The 21,542-nt window shown below is 49.1% G+C and overlaps 1 protein-coding gene across 1 annotated transcript; it reads left to right on the forward strand.

Annotated features, from left to right (window-relative positions):
- The first annotated feature begins 247 nt into the window (after window positions 1-247).
- Window positions 248-16,492, forward strand: LOC126545801 (tubulin beta-4B chain-like). The gene is made up of 7 exons (XM_050193805.3): window positions 248-395; window positions 5,625-5,733; window positions 11,878-11,988; window positions 13,067-13,311; window positions 13,793-13,992; window positions 15,668-16,104; window positions 16,241-16,492. The coding sequence occupies exons 1-7, from the start codon at window positions 339-341 to the stop codon at window positions 16,420-16,422; spliced, it is 1,341 nt and encodes a 446-aa protein (XP_050049762.1). The 5' UTR covers window positions 248-338; the 3' UTR covers window positions 16,423-16,492.
- Window positions 16,493-21,542: the final 5,050 nt, after the last annotated feature.

The following is a 21,542-nucleotide window of genomic DNA, read 5'->3' on the forward strand; positions in this document are numbered from 1 at the left end:
TGGGGAAAGCACCCTCAGCTGCTGGTTTGTCATTCTGTGACTGGGGGCCGAGGCAGACGGGCAAAACAAAAACAAGGGCGCACGCTGCCTCGCTATGGGAGCAGCGGCGCAGACACCCCGGCCGGCGTGTGTGGGCCCCAGGGACCGGTTTGCGGGGCCGGCCTCAGCGGACGCCCATGTTTGGGAAAGCCGACGGTGGCGCCGCTGAGCGCGCCCGCGGGAAAGGAGGGCATAAAAGCGCGATTCGAAGGCGGTGCTGGATTCAGTTGGGTGACCGTAGTCGGCCGACAACACGTACAGCAGGTCGTTCGGCGAGCCCATTACAGACAGGAAACAAAATGCGAGAAATCGTGCACATCCAGGCCGGCCAGTGCGGAAACCAGATCGGCGCCAAGGTGAGGAAATTACTGTAATGTCGGTGTCCACTGTGAAATTTCGCTACTCCGGCGGCGCAGACGCGCGTGTGCCGACCACCTGTCAGAGAAGAGGCGCCCACCTTCCGGTCCAGCGACCCTGCGGAGGTTGCGAGCGCTTTCTGCTGCGGGAATCCGTGCAAACCAAGTAACCGCGCGGTGGCTTGGTTTCCGCGTAGACTCGCAGTGCCCCCGAAGTGATCCGAAACGCGCGCCGGCGCGCGTGTGACGACCACTCCCTCGCGGTGACGTCACCGCATCGGCCAATATCAAACGCTTAATGACGATGATTTGACAGTTACGGCAGCGCGATTTTGGTCTCGTGATCTCAGTGAGTGAGCGATGTTTTATGTAGCAATAACCGACAAACACACACACACACACACACACACACACACACACACACACACACACACATATATATATATATATATATATATATGGAGACGTCCCGTCGAGTTTAGTATTGTGTATTTCCCGTCAGACTTTTTTTTCTTAAGTGCATTGAGTGAAGACTAGCAAGGTATGGAATTTTGCGTCCAGTGAAAACACGTAGAAAAGCAACTCCCTCTCGTCACGCATGCGATGGCAACTCTGGGTGGGTCGTGGAAGTGTTCGTGCTACTGGCCGAAGTAGGCAGGGACCAACCAGTCAAGTTTTGTGCGCGCGTCGGACGATATATGCGCGGCATTTATTTCGTTTTTGCTATTTTTGTTTGTTCTCTCTCACTTTCTCCTTTCTTTTTCTTTTTTGTGTCAGACACCGTTTTCGTACGTTGAAGCAGCCTCGGGGCCAGTACGACGTAACATTACATAAACCGAAGTGGCACATTCATTTACGTGCAGCGGTGGTCGAGTATCTCTTTCAACGAAATGCGGAGGCGTCTGCGCGATATCGTTTTTACATTACGATATAATACAATGTCACCTGTCTTTCGGCAGCCGAGGCAGAGATAGTACAAATAGAGATAACCCACCAGTCGTAAGTCTCTCTGCGACAAGCGCATAAAAAAAAAAAGAAAAGAAATGAACAGGCGTCAAGTTTGTTGCAGGAGGCCCAACAAAAAGCCTCAGTTTGCGAGCAGGAAGTGGCGTTTCGATCCGGGGCAGCCGAGCGCAGCGTTTATGGCAGCCCACGCGTCGTTCCATTCGGGGCTGTGCGGGCCAACCGCAGCGGTTCGCGCGTGATGTGGCGACCGTAGCAGAATGTCGAGGCCGAAGGGCGCTCGCTCACCGCAGCAACGGTAAGCGTCGCGACTGTTTGGTATCGCTCCCCCGGAAAAGAATCGTGGGCCGCCTTCGGCAAACAAAAGGCTTCTGAGGCGCCACGCTCCGCCGGTGACCTTCCGCCAGCCAGCATGCATGCACGGCCTCAACAGTGGACCACTGTTCGGAGCCGCGCGGGAACCTGTTGTTCGCTGCCGCCCTATTCGGCACAGAAGGAATGGATAGTTGTATCTGACTGCTCCGAATACGAAACGAGTAATTAATCACTTTTTTTTTCATTGTCTAAGCGGCACAAAAAGATTAACTCGGTACGGGAGCTATACGGCTTACTACCACTGCGTCGCAAAAATAAATTCATTAGGAGAGAAGATGTAACACCGTAGAAAGGAAAGCAGAGGAACCGTTCTGCGAGGTCAAATTAGGAGCAGGTTACTTGGGTTAGAGGAACGCACGCGGACCATTGGTTATTGCGGTTCAGCGTAAAGATGCACTGGCGCTTGTGGCGGGCCACGTTCAGAGGGGTGTGAAGCCTTGCGGGGCCGCACCGGGAGACACTTCCGCCTACGGCCGTCCCTGAACCCACGTACAAGGAGCAAGCGAAGGGAAATCCGCTCTGCATGGCGCGTTGGCGTAAACGAAGCCGAAAAATGCCTATAACGAAGCCCTTCTGCGCCATGTGGGAGCCACCTGCTGAGCGGATCATTAAATGTGTCAGGGAGAAAAATATTGGGCTCCCTTAGTTACTTTATCTGCCGCGCCAGATCATTTTTCGGTTGCCGAATCTCGGTGCACTGTGATCGGAACATGGGCGAGTGAACGAAAAGAAACCCATTAATGCAGTAACAGTTGCTTCGAAATCAAAATTTAGTATAAGCGCAGATCTTCAAGTAATTAATACATGAATAACGTGTACTAAATGTCACGGTGAGCATTGTTATGCATGTAGCCATAGCTTATTACGGGCCGAGCGATCGCATCAGCATCAAGGTTAGTTTTCCGTATGCGGACGAGCACCTCTTATCAGAACATGGCTGCGCGGCGCACGGTCTGTGCCGTGACGCTTCACTGAGGCTCGCAGCCGGAGTAAAGTTGTAGGTTCCTATCAGAAGGATCAAGATCCCTCGTACGTAACCTGGCTGAATGCAGACACGCAGGAGCCGACTTCTAAGAGCAGGTGAGGATACGTTTAGAGCCGAAGTGTTGGCAGGGCAAGTTTACAGGAACGTACAAAGTGGAGAGAACTTGCAATTCGCTCTTCGGCTAACATGCCCCCCCCCCCCCCCCCCCCCCATTCCATTTAGCTATAGCCGAGATACATAATTTCCTCTTCAAGATCATCACCACCTGCCATGCGCCTGCATTTAGTCAATGAACCTTGGACCTTCGGAGGAGGACCTACGACTACTGACAGCTTGAACGTTGAAGTGCACTCTATAGCTTAAAATTGTAACACGGTCGGTGTCACTTCACTTGATAAGTATACTTGCTCCTGTGTCGTCAGCCACAGTCTAATAATCGATGGGTGCTGGCTCGAAAGCAGCGACGTTTTGTTATGCGATTCCCTCGGGACGCCGCAATTCCGCAGTGGCTGTCTGCTCACATTCCGGGGTATAGGCCGGGGTATGCTGGAGCCCCTCGGGCACGTACGCAATCTCGCAAGCGCCGCGCGGATGCATTTCGTTGCCTGGCAACGCAAACACGCCGCTGATTGGAAATACACATTCCACTGTTTTCATAATGATTCGCTTCGTCTTCTCGTACAGCTCATTACCCGCGATGCGTATGCCCTTATGCGTCTGGCCGAATAAAGAGGACACACTTATTTCCTTTGCTTTTTTAAAATCTTTATTTGGCAGCCTACCGGAGCTGAAGCTATAGTCGGTAGTGAAGCTCGGTAATGTAGTAGCACGCCTTATAATTAAGCGAGGGGCGCTCTAGTTTTCACCAAGAGGTTCATGTTGTCCCTATTTGGCACAATAAATCGGGAGTCTCCGCCTCTTTAGGGAAAATACGACATTGGCCCGATTGCATGGCTGAAAGCTTGATTTCCAGACGGTGGTGTGAGCGTAATTGTCGTGGTGTCGTTCACAGTCAAAGAAATTCTCCTGGGCAACATTTCACGCTAACGTCATCAACAGTGCCATTAGCACCAGCATATGAGTACATTATCCGCATATGCAAACACCGCGGCGCATATCGCTGCTTTTACACTCGCGCGTTTTGCATTTTTGAAACAAAGGATATAAGATAAGCTTGGCGATTTCATTGTTCCAGGGAACAAAAAAAATGAGGGGGAGGGGGGAGATAGTGCGGAAGAAAAGAAAAACTGCTGGCATCGTAATTATCTCGCATTTCGTTTGGGCACCTGCACATTTCCGCGGCCAAGGAGAGGAGGAAAAAAAAACAAAGAGATGTAAGGAGAGATGACAGCACTGTACACCGTGCTCCAAAACGTAGTTCTCCGAGAGACGCCGATATTAAAAGAACTTCGCATCCTCCATGACGTCACAGAAATGAGCGAGCGTAATTGATTGGCGCATCTATATACAGATTATCTGCGAGTATAACAGCGCTGTCTTCACCATTGCATTCTTAGGTTGTCACCGTCTATACAGAGCGCGAGGCAAACGAACATTGACTAAACGGAACATATGGAAAAGTTATCAATAAATAAATAAATTCAAATAAAGCCACCTTTCCATCTTCTCGGGTCCGCTGCCATTCTGTCGCAGCAGTGATTGTTAAAGCGGTCATTCCTTTTACCCTGGCGGACAAAGGCGTCACTGTCTAGATAGAATCTTCCCGTACCAGTTTCCCTGTGACGGATGCGCCACATCCACGAGCAGTTCTATACAGCGTTACCCTGCATTGTACGTGAACTCCCGGCCTCTTCGTATACGTCGCCATATCGAGCGACAAGCGTGTGTGCACCCTTCGACACGTCCTCCGCGCGCTTGACGACAACACTGATAATGACTGATCAGTGGCGCCTTCTTTATAGATGCTCATTGGGACGCCTATGCTCCAAAGCAGCTTGCCTTAATCATTTTCTTTTCTTTTTCTGTCTTTATTTTTTTAATTTACGGGAAATACATCTGAGGTAGACGCAGAATGGGATGAATGTGCGTCACCGGTGTTGCACTAGATTTCTTGCAGCAACCGTAACTACTATTGTGGAGGCTACCTATAATTCTCATTCACAATTAATGTATGAAGGATCGCTGAAAGGCTAATATACCTAACCCCTGCAATGGCCTTAACGCAACTGGAGAGGGGGACTGAATGCCACCGAGCTGCGATGTCCGTGGGCGGCTCCAATGGGGCGAGAGGGTGGGCGGCCTTCCTTTCTTTTCAACAGAAATTACACAAATATCCTGGCGACGTTTCGATGTGACCACCAGTGCTGTCGTGCACCAGCGGCTTCTTTTGCCACTGCATTTTTCTTGCGCTGTTACGAGCAGCTACCCGGCAGTCTCTGTTGCGGCGTACGCCTTTCTCGATTAAAAATTATTTTTTTTTTTGGGGGGGGGGGGGTGCGCTACAATACTAATCGATCCTGAAGTGATGATACCGGGGAATGCGGAAGGCCTGAGGTATCTGCATCGGGACTTGAACCCGTGTTCGAGGTGTCACATTTTCTTTTTCTCGGCATACTCCTGAAGGCCTGTGGCTCTTCAGTGGCACTTTAATGGCAACCGTTCCCGTAAAATTTGTTGCTACTCAGCAGAAGTTAGTGGTCTACTATTTTGGCAACGAGATGGTTCAAAGAACCCGCGTTTGGAAAAGAGCCGCGCGAATTCGTGCGCGAGAGAAGCGGTTGGCGCCATTAGGCGCCCACGTATCGCTCCATCGTCCCCTCCGAGTCCAGGCAGACGCCGCCCCGCTCGAGTGCGCAGCCTCGCTACGCAACTTCGTTTCTGCGGGCTGCAGAGCCTCGCGCGTGGATGCAAGCTACATGCTGCATCTCGATTTCTCTTTTGCGCAGTTCTGGGAGGTGATCTCGGACGAGCACGGCATTGACCCCACGGGGAGCTACCATGGAGACTCGGACCTGCAGCTGGAGAGGATCAATGTCTACTACAACGAGGCCTCGGGTCAGTGACCGCCCGGCGTCTCGCCACGCCTCGTAGCTCGCCCCGGCCGTTCGGCCGTCCGAAGCGCGCGCAGTGTGCCCGAGCGGCTTCTCCGACGCTCCACTGCAAATGAGCCGACTTTCGTGCTGCGCCTGCTCGGCAGAGTGACACACGTGCTTGGGAGAATGACCGCGCAAGACAGAGGGTCACCCTTTAGCTTCCGTTGAACCTCGTGCGAGGCTCATGTGTGGAAGTCACGTGGGAGCGCGAAATAGAGAAACAGAGGCGAGTAGCAGAAATTAAGATCACGTGAACTCGCGCAGGACATGTGCTACGTAGAACAGACAACCGGTGGTCGCGTTATAGCAGCAGAACGGGTACGAAGGGAACGAAAAGTGGGTTCAGAAGAGAATCAGTCAGCTGGTGTGATGGCTCGGGATGTGTACGGTTAGCGCAGGTGGCGTTGATGGAGGGCATTTGGAACGTAAAAGAAAACGTTTAAGGCTCCTCCTACTCCTCTAAGGAGCCGCTGGAGATAACCTTGATGTGGATGTCTCGTATATACAGTGCGCATCCAGACACAACGGAGCTCTCTCTCTCTCTCTCTCTCTCTTATATGTGGCGGCGGGGTAGAGAGACTGCGCCATATAGCCCTACATATGTGCCTTTGCACAGAACGCGTTCTCAAGCAAAACACTCAACAAGCCGGAATACTTTTCAGCAACTGATGTGCCGTATGCGTCATATATGTAATAGTAACATCGTCTTGCATATCCACTTAAACTAATTTCTGTCGACTTAAGTGTATCAGGCGCATTCGGACAACGCTTCGATAACACGATGACATTTCCAATAGCTTTCTTTGGCTCATTCGGGAGCTCTTGTGGTTGCCCGGTGGTTGGTCGATGTCGATGGTCGGACTCGGTAAGGAAAATGCTCACTCTCTCATTCGATCTTTTGTTCGCTCACTCATTCGTTCGTACTATTCGCTTACATAGACAATCATCGTGGATGGTTTCTGCACATTCTCTCTCTCTCTCTCTCTATATATATATATATATATATATATATATATATATATATATATCGAACGTCATGACACCACGTGCGATTCCTGTTCAATAGAAAAAAGGCTAAATCAGAAGACATCGCGTATACGACTAGTCGTACCAATAAATTGCAACCAGCAACTCTCTCATAGCTGCAGTGTTGTTACAGCAGGTTCCACCAGTTGGCGCAGTGCCGCAGCCATCTTACCGTCGCTCTGCATGTCGTATTCGACGGCATGGCGTACCATGGCATCGGCGAGCTGCAGGCTGCAAACTTGTAACGGTTTGCTTTCCGAACCGTTACAAGCTTGCACCCTTGCAGTCACGTGATACATCAACTTATAGACACGCTGGACAGTGTGACATCACGAAGATGCGGCGGCACTGCTGTTTGTTCTATGGAAGGCAAAATAAGTATTCGTGAAACTCCCGCTGGCAAGATTGTTTTCCCAAGACAAGACCAATACTACGGGGCAAGATTTCAAAAGTTACAATTGGTGAAAATAATCCGTACAGCTCACGCTAAATCAATTTCGTACGTAAAAAAATGCACATTAAAACCAATGGTTTGCAAGATAAACTATTGCTAGCCATCTCACCCCACCTCTTCATAGTCTCTCGCTCGCCCTGTAGCTTTACATGAACTGCTCCGTGCCGCCGCTCGAGCTGCTTTCCCGGCCGTGTTCGACATCCAATAGCAACTCCTATCTCAGTTCCTTCGGGGCTATAAGTGATGCAGTACTCTTTCCAATACGTTACCGCGAAAGAGTCTTTATTGTCGACAGCAGCGACGTTAAAGTGTAGAGGTGCCACATTCGCGTCCTTACCTTCTTTTTCGCTTCGGTCTCTTCCGTTCTGCAAAGATGGAGAAGGGGTAGAAGTTGATGTTTAGAGTTCGAGGGCAGGGGGTTAGCCGGTGGGAGGCGGGGGGGGGGGGGGGGGGGGAGCTGCACAGCGGGCACGTGCCTCCTGCGAAATTTTTACATACTAGGATACCTTGCATGAAACGACGTGCGACCACGCTCGCCTGCCCCTCCCTCCCTCCCTCCCAGGTCAAACGCGTACCCGGCCCCAACCTCCCACCCCCACGAGAAAAAATCCAGGCCATGGTCTGGAGGCCCTTGGATGAAAAAGAAGAAAAAGAAAAACAAGGCAGGGAGACGGTGTTACATACAATCGCTTGTCGCACTTCCCCCCCCCCCCCCCCCCACCCTAAATTTTTTTTCCAGCTTTCATGCAGGTTGCAAGAGGGTAACCACGTTGCGCGTAGGCGTAATTGATATGCACAGTTGTTTTTCCTAATTTCCCAAATTGGCTCGACTCCGTTTACCATTAGGCGGTCTTTCCGTGCAAGCCGCCCATACTGTGCTTACACTTGCGGTGAACGCACTGCTAAAGACCCAAGAAAAAAGACAACAAATAGGCCACAAAGGCGCGTGCTGTCTGAAGCGACATTTTCTTCCTTTCTTATCCTCCGCGTAGTCCATGCGACACGAAGGCTCCCGCCTCCCACAGCAGCAACAGTAAAAGCAACTGGCCGAAGCAGCCGAGTCAGCACATAACCCGGGCCGCGGGTGTAACGACCAGGCGTAATGACGTGCGCATCCTGTTCCGCAACGGCCGCCCTCCTTTGTGCTTGCCGCCGAGTGGGCCAAGTTCACGCAGTCTCGTTCGTCCATTACGCTGGCGAGTGCCCAGCCGTCAAACCAGCACCGGAAAATTTCAGAGTTCACGGACCGGTATTTTCTCTCCTCTTCATTTCTTTCTTACAACCGTTCCAAAGAAGACCAGGTCCATTGGCGCTTTTTCATTTTTCTTTTGTGGCTTTCAGTGTCAGTTTGCGAGACCGTAAGGAAGTAAAGGGGCTTGAGAACGTGCGCGCCACTTCCGAGCTTTGTCGTCCGTGAACTGGATGTCTATATGGCGCCGATGCCCATTTGCGCAGACACTGCGCTCCGAGCCTCTCTTGACCAAGCTTTCATTAAAGCTGTTCTTCGCTTGAACCTTGCGCCATCCGCTGTCTCGCCGACGGTGTCTTCTTCTGTCGACGGTCACGGGGAGCGCGTTCAGTGCCGTACTTTCACATGCCGTCCCTTTAGTACGTGCGCACAGCGACAGCAGTGCCATAAACGCAGGTACAGCAGCGCATTGATGTTGCGGGGACGTAAAAATATATAGGCGCACCCTCCTCTCTTCCAAAATTTTGTTCGCATTGTGATGTTCATTGTAATGTTTGAATGATTGAATTATATTTATTTATTGACGAGGTTAAAGTAAAGCTAAGTACAAAGACGTCGTATTCGCTTTTTTTTTTTTATAGATCCGCCTTTATCGAAAGGGGTTCTTTAGTACTTGCATCTAAAAACATTTAAAACACACAACAGCGTTTTTTTTAAGTGTCCGCCCCCACCGTAATGTGTCCATCGACGCCAGGAATCTAACCCACTACCTGCATCTATCTCATGCAGCAGAACGCTACAACCACAAAGGCACTGCAGCGAGTGCCACGTTCAGACGCCCTTGCGCTTTCGGCAGATGCAGTGTTTTGAAAAAAATAATGATTTGCTCCTGCCACCAGCTGATTGAATCCGTAGCACGGAACGTTGCGTCGGTTCCCTGTGCAGGGAGTACTTCGTGGTGACGTCAAACGTTCCGCGATATTTTGATTGCACAGTGGAAGTTGGTAGGGGGAGCGATAGCTTGGTGACAAGGACTCGAGAAGAGGCGGGAAGGCGCGCATGAAACAAGAACCGCAGCAGTATTTTCGCCAGCAGCAGTTAAACAGCCGTAAATGCAACTTCTCCCTCGTTCTGAGGTCTTGTGTAGATAATGTGCTGCACGGTGACGTTTCACGGCGCACTGCGGACCCTAGTGTGGCGCACGAAAAGCATCGAAAAGAGTTTAACGATTGCGGATCTGTACATGTTGAACCCTTCTGAGCGCTTCGTTCTCAAGCAGCGTAAATATCAGTTGTGTGTATGCGTCCATACGGCCACAGAGAGGTGGGCGCTTCTGCATGTTCTAACCAGACGTTAACGTGTCTGCAATTTTGAGTTGCTTCGTGTCGTACGGGAAGAAGCAACGCGCATCTGTCGCGGGCTGCCTGCAGCGTTGTCGGCTCTCCGTTGGTGCGTCCTTCCATGGGGAGGCGATTGCACTCCGTCTGGTTTGTTCCCCGCCCCATTGGTACGAGGGCGCGTGTGGGAGTCTGCGCGTGCGTGGACCGCGAGCGGAGGCGTTCGACCCAGTAGTGCGGGCTGTCGTCGCCATAGAAGGACGCCGCTTGTCCTCCCGTGCTGGCTCGGTGACGTGCCCTGGCCCCGCGTGTCGCCTCTTTCCGATGTGGGCCGATCCGGTCACTTCTCTGCGCGGGCCAGGGGCCTAAAGAGGAAACAGGTTTGCCTCGCGTTGTCCGGCGCCGTCCAACGTGCATCCAGTGCGGTAGCCGCGCTTATCTTTGTTTTCTGCGCGCATACAGTCGAGGAGGCGCGTTTTGGAACGCGCGTGACGCAGCTGCTGCTGCAGGCCAGCGCGGCCAGTGGACGCCGCCACTCCTCTCGGCTCGTAGAAGTGTGTCACTGGGTCGAAAGGCAGAACCAAGCACGTTAGCTCCCATTGTTTACAGCTATGCGGCTCATAACTATACCACTCGTACAGCGGCGCGGTGTTGCCTTGCGCTCGTGCCCGTAGGAGAGGTTAAATTTGCTACTTTTAGAGCTTCTTATATTTCTTCCTGTTTTTGTTTTCGATAAAAAAGTCTGAACCAAGAGTCCGATATACTTATCCACCGAAAAAGAAAAGAAAGAAACGTTGCTTTTCTTCACACAGGCAAGCAATAGCGCCGAACTGCATTGGTTCCAAACAACAAAAATGAAGAGGGGGGAAAAATGACGAAAATAGGAAGTCGCGTGTACAGCTCGAGGATAGTAACATTTTGTTTTGCGCGTCGAGCAGTTTATAGACTGCTCGACTATATGCGTTTGACGCGTATAGTTTGACGCATATAGTTTGAAGCGATTATTTCTGAAGTAGCGAGGTTGCACTTTTGTCCAGTACGACATGCTTACGTCGTCATCGTTACGGACTCTCTATCTGTAACGTTCCTGACATACCTTAGGTGTAGATAGCGCTGCTCGAGCATTGTTTATAGTGCTTATGGAAAACTTGTTTGTCTATAGTTCATGTTTGGGCAACGTGGTCGGCGTTTTTCAGTATGACGTGAGTATATACAAAAAGTAGTGGAAACAGTGAGAGAGAGAGAAGAGAGAGAGAGAGAAGCGGTGCCGATTTCAGCAGTGTGGCTAGGTATAACCTTATCAAAGACGAGATCAAGAACGCCTAGTGCAGGAGCCAATAGACCTATCACCCGCGTCCCCGCTGCCCCCCTTTTTTATTTATTCTTTCTTCTTTTCGGTGCCGCATCAATGCTGTCATGTGATGGAATTTTAAGGAATATGAGATAGTATTTTTTGAACCTTTCCTCCCCTAAATATACCAAAGTGTGTGCGTTCGCTTGCTGTCTAGCTCTACATGTTTGCTTAGTTCTCTAAAAACTATTGGTGATAATACGCTCGCTTCCCCCGTTGCAGACATATATAAGGATTTTTCTAGCGTCGATTCCATCATTTGCGCTGCGTTGTCATGGTGCGGTTTTGGCAGCCTTCTTACAATACTGTATTACTTTTTGAAAAATTAGACAGCGCACGCTGTAACACACGGGTGTTATTTTCGGTTCAGAAAACCTAACGGTATATCGGCGTGTTCAGGCACATCGTGTGCTAGCAAGTGCTAACATATGTCCACTGGATAGACAGCGCCACAGCTAAAGCCACAAACAGTTAGAAAAGCTCATTAACATTGTGCTTAATTAACATGAAACTGAAGACCCATGACTAGTGACAATGTATACACTTTCTACTAAAGCGTGCGCGCTCTCCACTGCACGCATACTTTTCCGTACAAATTTGACCAACTTGCTTCGATGGTGGACATTTTCTGTGCATGCATCTCATACACAGAGCTATCGGTGAGGGTCCAAGACCATGCGTAAATAAGGTCTGCAGTTGTAGTGGGCGGGTGGTTGAGTGAAATATTGTTTTCTTTTTCTTTGTTTCAGGCGGCAAGTATGTGCCCCGTGCCATCCTACTGGACTTGGAGCCAGGAACAATGGACTCCGTCAGATCAGGACCCTTCGGACAGCTGTTCAGGCCCGATAACTTTATATTTGGTAAATAGTGCTTTTAAATCTCTGCATGTTGGTGGTTTTGTATCACATTGGCAAACGACGGTAAGAATGATTAAAATCCTACCGCCTTCGGTTGGGCGTATCGGTAGAGCGCGCGTGCACAGGTGCGCCATAGTGGGAGCAATGCGGCGTGCTAGTCTTAACTAGAAGTACCATGAGTCAAGTCGGTCTTTATGGGTCTTGTCTTGACTTCTCTTGTTCCAGAATTTTCTCAAACAGGCAACTAAAGAAAGATGGCGACAGGGCCGACCGAAAGAAAGGACTCTGTCTATATGGCTGAGGCATGTTGCCTAACCTTTGATTTCCACTACCGTGTAGAGTGAAAAACAAAGACCAGCAATCTGCTGACCAGTTGGGACAGATAATTTTCTGAAAATTCTCGAATGTATGTCGGAAATGAGAAGGACACGTATCGCCCGTCACCGTCTGCTGGCACGTCGCAGTTTTGTATTTGGTCAGTGGCGTGACCCTAACATTGAGAGAGAAGCAGTAGAGACTTTTCTAAACTCTTCGTCCGACGTTGGCGTGGAAACTGCCTTTGAGCTATGTAGCAGACCCATCCCCTTGATCTGTCTTCATCTGTTTTGTTGTTCCTGCTTCGCCACTTCCCACTTCCACAAGTGCATGAGTATAGAAAGAGCAAGCTGACTCATGCACGATTTCTACGCCTTCCTGGCATCAAATTTTCACCTTCTCCCCTCTACGTGTACGTCTAATGAGATGTACTCTTCTGGAGATTCACAAGGAATTCACCGTTGGAGAATTATGTCATATTGCGTCCTTAAAGATAGTCTGATAGACGTGACAAAATTTTCCGGCCGCACCGCAGTTAATTCACGATATGTGACAGCACTATCGCTCTTGGAACTCCCGATTACAAAGTGTTTGGTAAGATTTGAGATTTGAGAAACGGTCGATATGACGCCGTTAGGCCAATGACCACTGACGCAGAAGCTCTGCTCGCACACTTGATGGACACTTATTTAGGGCACAGCTCAATATGATCGTCTTCTGTGCCAAGTCTGCAAACGGTCTGGAACTTACGACACGATGCTCGCAGGTCAGAGCGGTGCGGGCAACAATTGGGCCAAGGGCCACTACACGGAGGGTGCCGAGCTTGTGGACTCCGTCCTGGACGTGGTACGCAAAGAGGCCGAAAGCTGCGACTGCCTGCAGGGATTCCAGCTGGCACACTCGCTGGGCGGTGGCACGGGTTCCGGCATGGGCACACTGCTCATCTCCAAGATCCGGGAGGAATACCCGGACCGCATCATGAACACATTCAGCGTCATGCCTTCCCCAAAGGTGCGTAGGACCTTGCGAGCGTCTATGGCTGCAAAGACATGCTACTTCAGTTGCCTTCCGGCGTCCCGTACACCTGAACAAGACAGCAATACATTTCTAAGGAAAACCGCGAGTAGCAAACTTCAAGCAGGTACGAATCAAATTTCCTTCAAAGTGTTCATGCTGTTAGAAGTTTTATGTGCATGTGCGCATCCTTTCGCAATATCTTAGAGCACTTGTACGTACCTGGCGTAGCACTGCCACGTAACAAGCAACATGCTGACAGTTGAATGGCGGCATATACATTGTACATAAACGGTGAAAGCAGTTGCAAAGAAGCCTACAAGCGTAAGCGCGCGTACGATAGAACCCTAACAAAAAGAGGGTGAAATGAAGCACTTAAACAAGCAAAAACTTGCGATAAACTGGATATGGTAAGGATTTTATGAATTATTTTATTATTGGGCCGAAAGATAAGCAATCACAACTGCATACACTGCAGGTATCCGACACCGTCGTCGAGCCGTATAATGCCACCCTGTCTGTGCACCAGCTGGTGGAGAACACCGACGAGACCTACTGCATCGACAACGAGGCCCTGTATGACATCTGCTTCCGAACACTCAAACTCACCACTCCCACCTACGGAGATCTCAACCATCTGGTTTCTGTCACAATGTCCGGAGTCACCACGTGTCTTAGGTAATTTGAAGCTATTTGCTTTTCACAGGGTTCGTGGTTGACCCCAGTCACATCAGTACGTGCGAGACAGGTCAGACAACCTGGTGCATTCAGAGAGTAGTGGAGGTTACAAAACCCTGTCATACCGAGTGAGAAGGAAATGCGGAGTGTCATTTTGAGTTTGTCGCGCAATATCTTCAAGCTGGAAAATCTTAGTGGTTTGATATTTTACCTAAATATGTCGCTACTTGTCCACCTTGCTTAGTTCAAAACTGATGTGAGTGGTCTAAGGACGCCGGAGAAAAAAAAATACGAACTGAGAGCTTGCGAGTTAACAGCCCGCTTTAAAGAGGAAAAAATAAGCTTAGTCGTTTTTTGGAGTGTGCACACCGCAGCCTTGGTACTCTGACGCGGCATGTGAAGATGTTCTTTTATTTCTTCCCTTCGTTAACTACGCTCAGGCAAAATATAAGCGCGATGTGTTTAAGTTTAACAGTGATGGAATTCTCTGACTAGGATTCTGAGCGAGAGGGGCAAAACGCACCATAAAGTTTCCCAAGAGACCTAAAATTATTTTTATGGAGTTCATTCTAACTTATTACGCTATAGATTTGTTATCGTCTTGTCTAGGATGTTTGACACTTACAAGCGGAAGACATCCAGGGCCTCGCGGGTTGAAAATGACACGCATGAAGCACTGCAAGTCATTCGAGAGCGAACTCACTGCATTCGTGCGGTGGCGGAAGCTTTCGGTGTGCTGAGGGATGGTCTGCGATGCGTGTGCGAAAACTTGTTGTGTGCAGATTCCAAACGCTTTATAGGAAAACGCTTGGTACTAAACGACGCGTGCTTTCGGACACAAACGAAAGAGAGCTCGTAGACAGCATTTTGAGCATAGAGAGGTCCTTGTTTGACCTGGCGTACAAAGCGAGGTTGGTTTTGTCAAAGTCTGGCTGGTCTGCCCAGCAGCCACAAAGTCCCTCCCCTTATTTAAGAAAGCAGAAAATTGAAGAGGAAGGCTCAAGAAAGCGAGGGAGAAAGTGTACACTCAGTGCCTGAGCCCGTGAAAGTCTTTTACCCTGGACGACGCTCGCGCCAATGGGTACTGACGATGCTTAGTTTGCAAGAAGTTATAGAAGCAGACAATACCGGGCTCTGGGGGGATTTAGTACACCAATCCTGCGTGGGGGTCTGCGCAGTATACTACAAGTGTTTGGCTTGTAAGTAGTGACCTTTGTTATTTCTGCAGAGGTTGGCTCCTTTCGCCCCTCCCTATCCAACTCATCTTGCCCCGGGAATAATTTTATTTAATAATTCTATCAGCTGTGGTGCCCTCATTTTTTCTGGTCAAAAGTGCACCAGCCCAAAGAAGGTTCCTATAGCGCTTCTTTTTCCTCACCATTTTCAATAAAAACGAGAAACCAGCACCAACTTGATTATATTGTGGTGAATTTTACCCCACTTTACCTATAATCCATGCAAGGGCGAAGTGTGTTGCTTGAAAAATGCGACCAGATGATTATTTGTTGAAACAAGCGTCACTCATGCCGCGGGAACATCGTTACCATGCTGCGCATAAGTATTCGCATAATAATAGTTGATTTTTCGCTGAAACGTCTTGAAAAAAAGTTCTCTCAGTTTCGCAACGCGAAACGCGCACACGCGCCCTCCAGTCCTGAGCCGAAAACTTTTGCAGGTTTCCCGGCCAGCTGAACGCTGATCTGCGCAAACTGGCTGTAAACATGGTGCCCTTCCCACGTCTCCACTTCTTCATGCCTGGCTTCGCTCCACTGACGTCGCGAGGCAGCCAGCAGTACAGAGCGTTGACTGTGCCGGAGCTCACTCAGCAGATGTTTGACGCAAAGAACATGATGGCTGCGTGCGATCCGCGCCACGGCCGCTACCTCACAGTCGCCACCATTTTCCGTGGTCGCATGAGCATGAAGGAGGTCGACGAGCAGATGCTGAACGTGCAGAACAAGAACTCAAGCTACTTCGTCGAGTGGATCCCCAACAACGTCAAGACTGCCGTCTGTGACATTCCGCCCCGCGGTCTCAAGATGTCAGCAACGTTCATCGGGAACAGCACCGCCATCCAGGAGCTCTTCAAGCGGATCTCTGAACAATTCACTGGTCAGTTAACTTTCTTCTCCCAACCGTTCGAATTAAAGTGCTCCTAATTAAAGGGTGCTCGTGTTTTTCGTGCACACCTAGCAGTTTCGTAGTATTCTCGTTCCGCAGTTAATGCTTCTGGTGTTTGTCAATGCAGCCATGTTCCGTCGCAAGGCCTTCCTTCACTGGTACACCGGAGAAGGCATGGACGAAATGGAGTTCACTGAGGCCGAATCGAACATGAACGATCTCGTGTCCGAGTACCAGCAGTACCAGGAGGCCACGGCCGACGACGAGGGCGAGTTCGACGACGAAGACGCCCTTGCTGACACTGCTTAAACGACTGTCACCGCTGGATTGCAGAATTGGAGGTTTCCGATAAAATAAATTATATATATTTGGCAAACCAGTTGACTGGCGCAGATTATTTGTTATTGCTAGAAACTTGTGCTTGATGTGGCGGAACGTACACGGCTCGTCCTTCATAGCAAAAGTCCATTATGAGTGTCGCAAGCGATGCCTTGAGCATCAAGTGCGATGAGCACTTTGATACGTGCGTACGACCAGTAATTGGGGACATCGACCACTAACAACATCTGTCAGCGGCGAGCGTGGTGGAGTGGCGTCACTCAATGGGAAATGACATTTAAAAATTGACTACAGAGCAAGTCTCTTTTTTAAACACCAAGGTCTTTTCACCCAATTAACCTCTAGATTCATCTCTTACTATGTGCCAAGTATGTTTATACCGCGGCAAACTTCCAGGGTTCAACGGCCTCTTCTTATATGAATGCAGTATCCATAGCGCGTGTTTAGAATTTTATACCAGAGAAACGCACCTTCATCCGTCCAAATCGCTGAAGTGCCGCAATCACTACGACTTATTTTTCGTATGTGCGAAGTACAGCTTTAGTTCGCAAAGTTTCTGAGCTTCAAGAGGCGCTTTTGTAAAGGAGCACTGCAGTCAAGTATGTTACGGGGGTCATTAGCCTTTTTTGAGAACATCGGACGTTCCAAAGCCCATGAAAATTGACGATCTTTTACGCAAGGAAGCGTTTATGGAATTCTCAAAAGAGCGGGCAGCTTATATCTTGAAAATACCACGGGGCAAACAACTACTTTCAAGTGACATTCACTTTATTCAAAAATTCGCATCCACTACGAGGTTAAACCAGAATAATCCGCTTTTGAAAGACGAAGCAGCCGTGGCCCAAAACAGCCCCAAAACGTGCAAGAATACTCTTTTTTCAGCTAAAAGAAAAGAAGGGTCAACCAAGTGTCGCTTCTGAAGAAGACAAGGTCGGCGTACGTGGTGTTTAAATGATTTGACGAATAAATGTCGATTTCATTTCCTTCTATTTCTGACTCTTGTACATGTTCACTATTCACACATTTCTTATCGTTTTCGTATCGATCGGATTTCACACGCAATTACGTTGACCTTCTCTTCCTTAGCGTCAACGTTTGGTTGACTCTTTCTTTATTTGATCAAGATGCCAGGTGGGCTGAATCAGGAGATAAGGCAGTCTATGGTGCAATGTGGCTAATTTTCTACTCTGTTGGCGCTAATTACGCTAGTACCATTATTTTGCCTACTCAGCGACTAATTCCTGCCTCTGGTGGGCACCGGCGAAGCCGCTTACCAGACACCATTGCGTCGTGGGAGCCTTGCTTATTCCAAGCGAACGCGCTCAATTTCTCAAAAGTGTGCCGTATGGGGGCTTTGCCTCATTATGTCTCTTTATACGGTAGTGCATCCTTTACAGGCTTATAGTTTAATGTGGGCTCCTCACCAGGCCCCATAGGAAATTTTGGTGATACGCTGGAAGGTGTTAGGTATTCTCTAGGGAGCGTTCTGCCGCAAAAAATTTTCAGATCGGCTCATTAATAGCCGAGATAGAAATATTTCCGTGCCGCGAACCCATGATTTCAGAAGGCGAGCTCCACTGCAATGCCAGACAGCCTCTCCACTCGCCCCGTCTAGCTTCCGCAAGCGAAATTCCTACCCTGCGTTATCCCATACCGGACCTCGAGGATGGCGTGACGCATACGTCACAGGCCCCGCCTTCATTTTGTTACTCGTCGCCTTTCTTTTCTTTATTTTTTTTTTCGGCGTTGCGCATTTTTACTGACGGCGTCGCATGGGAGCTGTTGTGATTCTCTTGTTTCGCGCAGCGCACGATTTTGCGCGCTGTGCACGAGGAAAGATGACTAGCAGTATAATTCAGTGCTATACGAATGCAGAGGCAGAACAAGCGGATCGCAGAGCATGATCACGCGCTGGAACACGGTAGAAAATGGCATAGTTTCGGTACCTGCGCGCGTGACTGCACGACCATGGGAACAAGCAGACGAAGCGGAATCTCTCTTGCTTCGGTGCAAAGAAAAAAAAAAAACACGCAGACATTCCGTTTATGTGTTTTATTTATTCTCTAAACTTCAATTCGTCAATTCAAGCAACAGATCAGACAAATAACCGATGTTGCCTTGAATAATTATCGAAGTCCCGTGTCTCGATGATTGACGTCACACAGTGGACACGAGTACTAGGCGCAGGGACACGAGTACGTCACCGTCCGGCTTGGAGCGCGGTCGCCGCGAGGGAAAGGGAAAACTGCGTTCGGATTGAAATTTCAGACCTTTCCGCGGCGCGTAGCGATGTAATACTTTGCAAACAAGATCGCTAGCTCGCATTGTATGCTCTGCGTTTGTCAGCTCAAAATGGACAGACCCGGTGAGGTCTGGCCATTTTAAGGTCAGTGTGTCGAACCGAAAACCGCGCCCGAACCGGAATTCTGGCCGGAACTGAATCCGGACCGAACCTAAACCAGAAAAAATAATAATTAATAAAATAATAATACTGGTTCGGCACGAAACGGTTCAAGCAGATAGGATGCAAACTGGGGCTAAATGCGTAATCGATTCTTTGAAGCAATTACTTTTCAGTCGGCGCATCCCACAAGAAAATCGCTATGGCTCACGAGGTTTACGAGTTGCGTTATGTGCTACAGTTGGATACAACTTAAGTCTGCAGTGAAGCCTTGCCCACGCCCTCATAACCGCCAGCCACTGTTCCTCCGCGAGGCTGCAAATAGTTCGTACTTCAAACTTTTCCTGTTACCTAAATAAGGTGGTAACCACAAAAATAAAGTTATAAGCGCGTAATTTTATACGTTTTCACACGTCTGTTATAGTGGAACGGCGAAAGCGTAATTGTTAATTGAACTGAAATAAAACGCTTGCTTCGCTGCAACTATTTACTGTCAAGTTTCACTTCAGTTGGCAGCGAAGTTTCACGAGTAAAACGAGCTCAGCAATGAAATGAACCGTACCGAGGACTTTGAAGAGTGAAATGATCAGACTCCATGCACTTTGTCCATATCTGTTGCACACCTCTTCGCTTCAGCCCCTGAAAAGAATCTTCAAGAACAGCAGACGCTCCAGAGGAATCAAATGCGACGCCATTTTGAAAACGTTGCATGACGACGACTTCGTTTGCTTCTCTTATTGGCTAGCGGAGTAACACAACCCCGCGCAGTACGTGTGCCTTGGTTGCCAACTAATGTTAAACAAGTCAAATTTCTTTTTTTTTAAGTACAACAACCCTAATCGAAACTGGTGCAGTGGTTGCCGAGCAAAACGATTTATACACTCCCATGTATTTATAAGTAAGAGCTTCCGAACTGAAGCCTCCTCTTAAAAATAAAAAAAAAAAAAATAAAAAGGAAAGAAAGCAATGGTCGTAAGTCAGGTCGCTATGCACACGTAAACTGATCTCTGAAGTCCGGAAGTGCTAAGTTTGAATAGTAACGTTTTTTACTTGTAAGCGATGAAATCGCTAGGTAACAGAACTGTAAAGTTTAGTACACAGGCTTATTGATCTTTCAAAGCTTGTAACGCTTCATCACAGCCAAATACAGCATTATCTCAATATATTGACACCTGTCCTTGTTTATCTTTCTCGGGTGACCGATTTTCACCGTCTAACAAATGTTCTCGCTCAGCGCAGGACGCGCCTGCATGTATCGCAAGTTTCTCGAATGTTATCGATAGTTCTATCCGCTGTGTGTTGTCACCGAACCTTGTTTAATCTGATTGCATGCGCGACGCGAATTGTGTAGTGCTTTTCTGCAAGACACGCGGGCATCAGCGATTACTCTGGAACGTTCGATTACTGTAGTATAAAAGCCGACGCGTTTGACTCGCCGACCAGATTTTCGCCGATCGCCGACTGTGTTCGCCGCTATCCTCGTGCTTTCTGTGTAGCCTGTTTTCCTGAGCACAGGTTTGCCCAATAAAGAGTTAGTGTCGCCATTCACAGTTTTTTTTTTATTGCGACAGCGTGCCTTCTGGCATAAAGAAATATCTAAACGTGTAGATACACGCCGGATTCTCGGAGGAAGTACAGCAACGTCCGGTGGTGGGGCGCCAAGATTCAGCTGTCTTTATCTGGCGGCCGACCTGGGGGTGGTCCACATCGAAGCAGGTGCTTCTGGCGGAGGGCATGTAGAGGGGGGCAAGTCCAGAGAAGGTGCCCAACGTCCACCTCGCAGACAGGAGCGGGACAGAAGGGACAGGAATCGCTGATGGAGGCACGGTACTGTGCCGACCACGACCAGGTTACCGCAGGGGTGAGGGCGGCACGGAGGCGTAACCTTCGTAGCAAGACATCTTCCCAGCGCGCTAGGCCGCCAGGGAGGTCGGTGCCACACGGTGGGAGAAGTGCTCGCATAGCGCGCCGAAGATGTTCTCTCCGGAGAGGTGGGGGCCAATTGAAGTGGACGAGAAGTTTTGTTATGACTTGCTGCATCCACTAAGGCTTGTGTGGGATGTGAATTGCGACGTATCCATTGTACACGTACTGTAACGGGTAATTTCTCAACTGTGTCCTGAATCTCCTGTGCCAAAACGTCGGAATTCAGAACACGCCGCAGACAACGGAGGGCAGCTGAGGAATCGGTGAAGATGTCAATATGCCTACTACACGGCAAAAGGAGCAGACAGAGAATGGATGTTGCGTCTCGAATGGCCAAGAGCTCCGCCTGTGCCGACTGCCAGGCAGGGGAGTAAGCATATGAGCAGGTTGCTATTTCTGTCAATATTTCCGGACAAGCGATAGCCGTGGTGACGTGATCATCACTCGCACTAGCGTGGACATACGCTACATGTCTCCGGGAAGAGTTCTCACTCGTAGTTGATGAGCTATTTGCTTAATGTACTTACATACTGATCTCTCTCAACCACTCATGTATGCACACAAAATATTACATCTTTGCTTAATAAATATTACATTATATTATATATTACATTATTATTATATTATATTGTTGCGGGAAGAAAGCAGGCCCACGAGTGTAAAATAACGTATATTTACAGATGATGGATATGGCGTTTAGGCAACTGCCAGACCTCGTCTTTCTCTAGTCCAATTCAACTTCTTCCTTCACTTCACCGTAACA

Source organism: Dermacentor andersoni, chromosome 1 (genome assembly GCF_023375885.2).
Source record: "Dermacentor andersoni chromosome 1, qqDerAnde1_hic_scaffold, whole genome shotgun sequence".
Lineage (NCBI taxonomy): Eukaryota > Metazoa > Arthropoda > Arachnida > Ixodida > Ixodidae > Dermacentor > Dermacentor andersoni.

Bases quoted from the DNA above. Each gene is read 5' to 3' on its own strand.
- LOC126545801 (XM_050193805.3), top strand. From the start codon at position 339: ATGCGAGAAATCGTGCACATCCAGGCCGGCCAGTGCGGAAACCAGATC. The intron at 11,989-13,066 runs GTAAATAGTGCT...CGATGCTCGCAG, and splicing joins GCCCGATAACTTTATATTTG to GTCAGAGCGGTGCGGGCAAC. The intron at 16,105-16,240 runs GTCAGTTAACTT...TTGTCAATGCAG, and splicing joins GATCTCTGAACAATTCACTG to CCATGTTCCGTCGCAAGGCC.